Source organism: Lycium barbarum, chromosome 7 (assembly GCF_019175385.1).
Source record: "Lycium barbarum isolate Lr01 chromosome 7, ASM1917538v2, whole genome shotgun sequence".
Taxonomy (NCBI): Eukaryota; Viridiplantae; Streptophyta; class Magnoliopsida; order Solanales; family Solanaceae; genus Lycium; species Lycium barbarum.
The window spans coordinates 491,325-499,283 of record NC_083343.1 but is presented as its reverse complement, the minus strand read 5'-3'; the positions used below and the strand labels follow the sequence as shown (position 1 = coordinate 499,283).

The window sequence follows — 7,959 nt, the reverse complement described above, 5'->3', positions numbered from 1 at the left end:
GTTGATTAAGCATTGGTTTGAGAGTCTCGTATCGGCATTTCCGACTATGCTCATGCAAGCGCCGGCAGGAAATGCTCAACTAGTGGTTAAGGATATACTAGAAGAGCATATTGAACCAGCGGAAAGGGCGATGAATGGGGAGAGTCAACCAATGATGGTGGATGGGGAGACGGAGATTCAACCAGTGAATATGCAGATTCATGTGGAGAATCCGGTGGTTGTGTTGCCTCAGGCTAATGGTAGAAACCGGCCGGTTAGAAATTTTTTCAAGATGTTCAAATTAAATCTTAAGTAAGCTTGTCAAGTGGGCCGGGCCATTTAAACTTCGGCCACACGGGGCCGGGCCGGGCCATTGTTAAGGGGTCAGGCTGGGGGCCGGGCTTGGTGAGGGAAAAGGGTGTCTGGCCCAGCCCCTACCCGGATAGGGGCTACACCTCAGGCTAACCAGGTCGGGCCGAGTTTTAGTTAATGGGTTGGGCCTTTTTTTTAAGTTCTAGTACAAAAATAGACATAATAAAATTAACATTTACATCTAATGATAATCCTAACAAGTCCAACAACTACTACAAGAGGGTTAATTATTATTAGCTTAATATTTTATGTTATATTAGAAGTAAGAGTTGCTAAATGACCACACCAATTTGACCCAAATTTGGTCACACTTATGTAAAAATCACCATAACCTCTATTGTACAATTTTAAATTAAGATAAACTTTGAGAAAAAAAAATAGAAATGACATTAAGTAAGCATAAATTATTAAATTTGCCCTAAATAATCATATGAATTTACCTCATTTGGGTCATTGTGGCCAAAATAGTGTGGCCAAAAGATCTTTTCGTAAGAAGTAAATACAGGGAATCTAGTTGTTGTTTGCTTGTTTTGTTTTTTGTTTCTCGTGTCCGGTACTCGTATTGAGATTCTGAATTTCAATTTGTAGTGAAAAGTCCCATATTGAGTGCTTGTTATTGTTGGGTGAATGTTTTTATGTGTTGGTTCCCAAGTTCTTTGGAGTGATCATCACTTTGTTAATTTCAAGAATTTGATTATGTAGTTTGATTTAACTATGACTTTGAATTTATTTGCATGCTTATGGCTATAGTTTTTTTTCATCCTCCTTCGACTAATACGTTTATGCTTAATTACTTTTGTGTCTCAATAATCTTTAGATATGCTCTATGTTGCTTAGCCAAAAATATCTCCCTTTCAGAAGTTATCCAATTATTTGAATTAAGCAACTAAGTCAATGTAGAAACATAATTTGTCATTTAAATGAATGTTACATTTATTTTAATCCCCATTGGTATTTTACATAATTTTTTTCTTACAATTAAATATTTAAAATTTAGGATGAACTAATATCAAGAATTTGAAGTAATATAAAATAAATAACTTACTTTGGTTGCGAACAAATAATTAAAAAATTTGAATTAACTAATTTGAAAAAAGAAATCAATTTTATTCTTTTTCAAATTCCTCACAGTATTAAATTATTTTTCAAATTCTCAAATTCTTAAGTATATGATTTCTTAATTAAGAAAAATATTGGTGGTATTTTTTTTTTAGGTTCATGTTGTGTCTTATAGTTAGAAAAAGCTAAATACTTAATAAAAAACATTGAAAAAGCTAAAGCACATGCATTCCTTTCGATAACTCCTGTTCTTCAGATGCAGTCAGTAGCCTAGAACGACTTGTAGTTCCTCTCGAGTAACGCAATGGATCTGAGTGATCAACATCTTGTTGTGCCGTAGACATAGGGAAAGCTTTTAGTCAGTAGTTCTTAAAAATTGCTATAGGTGGCATGTTCGAATCACAGTGCGACATTAATCCTTGAACTCAAAATCACAGCCCCGCTTCTTTACATACACTTCAAATTTACAGAAACAAAATAGGAATTGACGGACCATCTTTGATCATCTTCACAGGTTCAGATCCACTAAACATCATACAATCTAAATATCGAGGGCTCTTTACAAAGAAATTAGTCAATGCTAATAAATTTGGGTTCCCTCTTTGTGGGTGCCATCTTTGTGCCATCATCACTTGGGGCACCACTTGGAATTTCTTTTCCAGCTTCAAGGCTAATCTCTGTGTCACTATCACTATCATCATAATCATCATCATCACTTAAATACACATCATAGTATACTCCTCTTGTAATTCCTTCAACAAAATGCTTATAAATCAAGGATATGAGTTCCGGGAACACCGGCTCCAGCAGATCAAAAGTCCTAGTGCCCAACTTGCAATGTTGCAGAAAATTTCTTGCATACACTATGCTTCCCCAATCTTTTTGGTAGTTCTTGTTTTTATTACCAGCTTTATCTATATAGTGGTAGACATTCCAAAGCCTAGGATCGACTCCCTGTGTTATTCTTTTTGTTCCCCAATCGTTATCAATTTCCTTAAATTTGAAGCATTCGTCACTATGATTACAAAATTCCCTCATTATCCTTGACATAATGCCAATAACGAGCCCTTTTTGATTAGCGTTCCAAAAGATGGGAGGGTTGTAAAGCCACTTGTAGTAGTCCATGTTCGACCCCTTAATGTTAGATATCAATTCAAAGTATCATTTGACACCATGCGGCAAATGCAAACCCTCAAATGTTGAACACACCACTTTATCAGGTAATGGCGGCATAAGTCTGATAAAACGATGAAGCAATTGTTTAAATGCATAGAAATCCTTTTTCAAAGTTGTGCAGACTACAGTAACATCATCATCATCAGTGACATCCATATCATACAGACGCACTTTACCATCCGCACCATAGAGAACTCCAAAGCATGGGCTTCGGTAACAATAATCAAGAGAATACATGCTCAAGAGGCCTAAAGCAATCTGCTGGAAAATCTTTCTATAGTAATCGGAGAAGCCAACGCATACGCTATTGACGATCTTCCACATGTTCCTTGGATCTTCATCTTTGATGGATTTACCATTTTCGAACTTCCACATACGTTCTTCATCTTCCAAACGGTACAATCTTTCAACGAACAGTAAGTAGTCGTCTTCATAAGGATTACTGTTCTTAGCAATGGCAATTGGGCTCGCTATAACCGACCCAATAGCTAGTGATCGAGCTTTTTGTTCTTCAGTCTCTTTAAGGTTGTTACACTTTATTACACTTACTTCTATCCATTTTACTGAGTCCTTAAATTTCATTCTGGCATTAAGACAATTGTAACCAATAAGGCCTTCCTCTATGACATAATCTTGCACAAGTCGGACTCCGTCTTCAACATCAGCCATCACAAGCTTTGAACTTTACCTTCTCAAAGCTTGTTGAAGATTACTTAGACGAGAGTTTGGATCGAATTGGAGACACCTTCAAACCCTAGAATTTTGGGTATGCGATTCCGCCGAAATGGGGAAGGGTTTCCGGTGGTATTAGAAATAACGTAAATCTATTATCGTATAATATGAAATGTCAAATTGGTAAAATATAAATTTAAAGCAACAATAATGAAATAGTAGAAAATAAAATATAGGAGTATCTAAATAAATCATCATTATTTTTTTGCCCACATATTCTAACAAATTGAGACTTTCAATATTCTTTTAAATATTAGGTTATTTATCTACTAAATAGACATGAACTATTGATAGAAAGTTAAACGGTAAAATTTGTAGTCAATTCTATTTAACGATGGATTAGTAACGAATTATTAAAAAATTATATATTTGAAGATGGAAATCCCGTAACAACGATGTTTTGAATGTCAATTTCAAGGTTCGAAATTCAATTTATGAAAAACACCATTTTCACTTTGCTATGCACTATTACAAACCTCTCCTCCACCACTATTTTTTCTCTAGCTATTACAATCAAAATGGCAATTACCCAGGGGCGGAAGCACATGATGCCAAGCGATGTCACCCGACACTAGATGACCGAGTATAACCCCGTTGAACATTTGTATGAAGTTAGGACGGGTTATTACGAAGGTCGGAGAGGAAACATACATATCGTTTATGAGGCAACGAGAACATGCACTTGTGGTAAGTGGAAAACGTACCACATGCCGTGTTCTCATGTCGTCCAGTGGTTCGAGAGACTGGCAAAAACGGTGACAAGTTATGTGGCGAAGGAATACAAGGCCGAAAGTTACCTTAAAGCATATTCCTGCCACTTCTACCCACTTGGTGATCAATCTTATTGGCCAAAAGAGCCGTTTTCACTGGTTGCTAACAAGGATTACATCCGTACTCGTGGTGGCAGAACATCTCGGAGTAAAAGAGCTTCGCGTACTTGAAGTTTTATTTTGAATATTTTGTTATTGTAAAAAAATGAACTATCGCTTTGTTAATGCAATGAATTATTTTTGAACCTCTCGTATTGGATGAATTATTTTTAAATATAATATTTATATTTGTACATTAAAATATAATATTTTAAACCTAAAGATAACAAGTTTCCAAACAATACAAAATACACAATACATTAAAAAAATGTGGATTACACAATACATTAAAATAAAAAATAAAAAGTTACATAATACAAAAAAGAAAAAAAAACATAATACAAAAAAAGACATAGAAAATACAAAATACATAAAAAAGTACGGATTACACAATACATTAAAAAAACAGAAAAATTACATAATACTAAAAAGACAAAAAATAAAAAAACAACATAATACAAAAAAAAAAAAAGACATAGATAATACAAAATACGTAAAAAACAAATACAAAATACATAGAAAATAATAAACCTAAACGGCAAAAAAAGAGTAAAAACTACAACCAACATCAAGAGGCCACAAATCATCCTCCAAAATTTGAGTTTCCCTTTCAAAGACTTAGCCTCTAGTTGAGAGTCTCCAAGACATTCCTTTGCAAAACTCTCTTTCAATTCCGATTCTCTTAGTAACGATTTGAGAAGCTCATTATCTTCAAGAGCTTCCCTAAGTTGACCTTGCAGCTCGAACTTCATGGTATCACGGTAGCTTTGAGACATGATTTTGTGGTGGGGGTGGCTAAGGGTTTCGTTGACCCTCTTTTGCACACTAATTAGTGCGCAAAAGGACTTAACTGAAAAAGTGCAGTTTGGTCCTTTTGTGCCCTAAATTAGTGCGCAAAGCCTAGTTTGGTCACTTTTTTTCTGAGTTATTTTGGTCCCATTTGTTAGTTTCAGGGTTATTTAAGTCGCGGACTCGCCTACAAACACTAGGATATGTAGGCTCGAGTTCGGTTTTGGCAAAGAGCGCTTTATCTTTTAAAATGAGACTTTCCGATATGAATTCGAAGTAGTCCAGCCCGAAGGGCACCGGATACCGTCTAGTGTATATATATACACACTTAAAATTCAGTAGTTGTGACCCAAACTCTATATTTGTATTCAGTACATATAAATAATCTATCCACAAACGCGATAAACAAAAACGGTTATGAATTCAGAACTCATAAACATAAACTCTTGAATCCGCCTCTGATAATCAGCACTTAACTTGACTAACAGATAAATCATAAGGAAGAATATTTGAATACTCAAAAGAAATCACTTCTCCAGGGAGAATCCTTTCGCCATTTTTCAAGAGGCAAATACCACAACCAATTCTTTTAAATATTGATGGTTCAATCAAATTTGCAGAAGCAAATTCACCACAATGTAATTGAACATTAAATACCCCATCACTAGCTGATGCCTCATTCACAATTTGCACTGTATATTGGGGTATATGAAGACCACTAAAACCAGATGGGCCTTGGTATATTTGTATATCACTTGGAGAACATTTCCTTGTATAGTCAAACCAACCTACAAATTAAAAATCAGTTAAACGAATGAATAACAAGTAAAGGGCAATTGACAAGTTTCATTTTCAAATTCGAAGTTATGTTTTAGTCACTATACTATAAAAAAAACAATTGGTGTGAATGATTCTATATTGAAGAAAGAATCAAATATTCATCTCAAATCATTGACTCCATAGTCTGAATACAGAAAAAGAAGACTATATTCGTCATATGTAACTCTTTAATTTCCTAAAAGGAATCAAATTATTTACACTATCAGTATATAGAAATTAAACTCAAATATAGACATTTCATCTAACTTTTGAGATTCTTACTTCTTTGCCATTTTCTTCTCGATATCAAAAAATTATCCCACGAATTACTCAAAAACACTTTTTTTTCACTCGGAAGCTTGAAAACAGACCTTAACTCTCCAAAATAGACACTTTTTATAGAGGAAAAAGAATGCACTCTTAATAAACTGGCTATAAGTAAGAGTTAACTCAAAAATTTGCAATTAATTACTTGAGCAACATAAAAGATAAGGTGGAGATCGAACATATATTAAAAAACATAGCTTCTGCTATTTAAGGTGGAGATCGAACATATATTAAACAACATAGCTTCTGCTATAACTCAAAAACGCTTACTTTTCACTCAGAGTTTCGAACAAATACCTTAATTCTCCAAAATAAACACTTCTTTTTTATTAAGAAAAATACTTTTGATTTTCAAGAAGCTTTGTCAAATAAGTTATAAATGAGACCGGAAGCTGGTAGGGAGCTCTTCACTTTTGATGAGTCTTACTCGGCACAAATTTAAATTAATCAGACCACAATACAGATATCGAACACTGGGTGGAAAACCAAAAAACTCAGAAACAACAAGAACAAAAATTGCAGAAAACAGAATTAATTACTTGAGAAATGTGGAGAATAACATACATGAAGTTGTGAAGGGGAAGAGAAGCAAAGACACTAAAGCTAGCCATAAGTATTTTCCATGGCTTGAAGGATGAAGCATCTGCCCCTACGAGAACTTCAGTGTGACAAAAAAGAAATATTGGTATGTGAGTTTTGGTGTGAAACTTGATATATATATATATATATATATATATATATATATATATATATATATACAGATTTTTGAACGTTAAGATTTAATAAGGAGAAAACACGTGGTTCTGCAATGATGAATTGAATTGCACACATCTGGTTAGATAATCAGTTTAATGAAAAAATGTTGAATAGTACACTAGCTGTTACACATTAATGTTCATCAACAAAGTTTGGTAAGAAAATAACATCTTTCAGAATTTTTTTAGATTATTGTAATCTCATGCAACAAAAAAATCCATTACATTTCAAAGCGAAAGTCTGATAAGTAGCTTTGTCTTTTTCTCCAATAGTTGTTATGCCAGAAAAAAAAAAATCCAACAAAATAAATAGTGTCTGAGGTGAATTCATGATATAAATATTATGAGTTATAATTGAAATTTTACCAGAACTCATTTGAATTATTGAGTTCTGATGAACGCACAACTTATGCTCTACATTCACCATTAAATAAGATATACTTACAATGTTTTAACTTGAAAACCATTTAAAATCAAAAGTAAAAATTAAGGAATCAGCAGGAACCCAAAAAAAAAAAAAATCCAATTCTTCTATTTTCATTTTGAAGCAATCTAATACTACCAACTTTTTCTATGATTATGTACAAATTTTGAAAAAAAAAATCAATTTTTAGAAAATTGTTAAGAGGAGACAATAGTAGGGGAAGAGGAACGAATATTTTGGTGTTTGATTATTGTACTCTCTTGGTTATCTTCTTCTTCTTCTTCATTTGTTTGTGAGTTGGATATCAATGAACTAATTTAAGCCCATATCGATCGGGTATACTTACCCAAGCTACGCTAACTTCTGGCCCAGTTAATAGGGAATGGGCCAGGAAACAAATAGGGAAAACAACACGAAATATCCTAAAATGTAAAATATCTACCCACTCATGCTTCCTTCTAAACTAATTTCGCTTCTTACTCAACCAGTTGAAAATATTACCCGAGTAACCCCTCGCCCATAACCCTTCCTCCATGATACCATCGCAGTATATTTATATATCATGATGGTATCCTGGAGAACTAAGAAAGGGACTGAAGCAATCATCCATGATATCATCTCAGTATATTTATGTACCACGATGGTATCACGGAGGACT

At 33.9% G+C, this 7,959-nt stretch overlaps 1 protein-coding gene across 1 annotated transcript; it reads right to left on the bottom strand.

Annotated features, from left to right (window-relative positions):
* Positions 1-5,363: 5,363 nt before the first annotated feature.
* On the bottom strand, positions 5,364-6,822 carry LOC132602021 (TPD1 protein homolog 1B-like). The gene is made up of 2 exons (XM_060315049.1): positions 6,687-6,822; positions 5,364-5,764 (listed from the first exon to the last, which is right to left on the bottom strand). The coding sequence occupies exons 1-2, from the start codon at positions 6,763-6,765 to the stop codon at positions 5,442-5,444; spliced, it is 402 nt and encodes a 133-aa protein (XP_060171032.1). The 5' UTR covers positions 6,766-6,822; the 3' UTR covers positions 5,364-5,441.
* Between the last annotated feature and the right edge of the window lie 1,137 nt (positions 6,823-7,959).

Coding starts and splice junctions, on each gene's coding strand:
- LOC132602021 (XM_060315049.1), bottom strand. CDS start 6,765: ATGCTTCATCCTTCAAGCCATGGAAAATACTTATGGCTAGCTTTAGTG. Junction 5,765..6,686: donor CTTCCCCTTCACAACTTCAT/GTATGTTATTCT, acceptor TTTAATTTGTAG/GTTGGTTTGACTATACAAGG.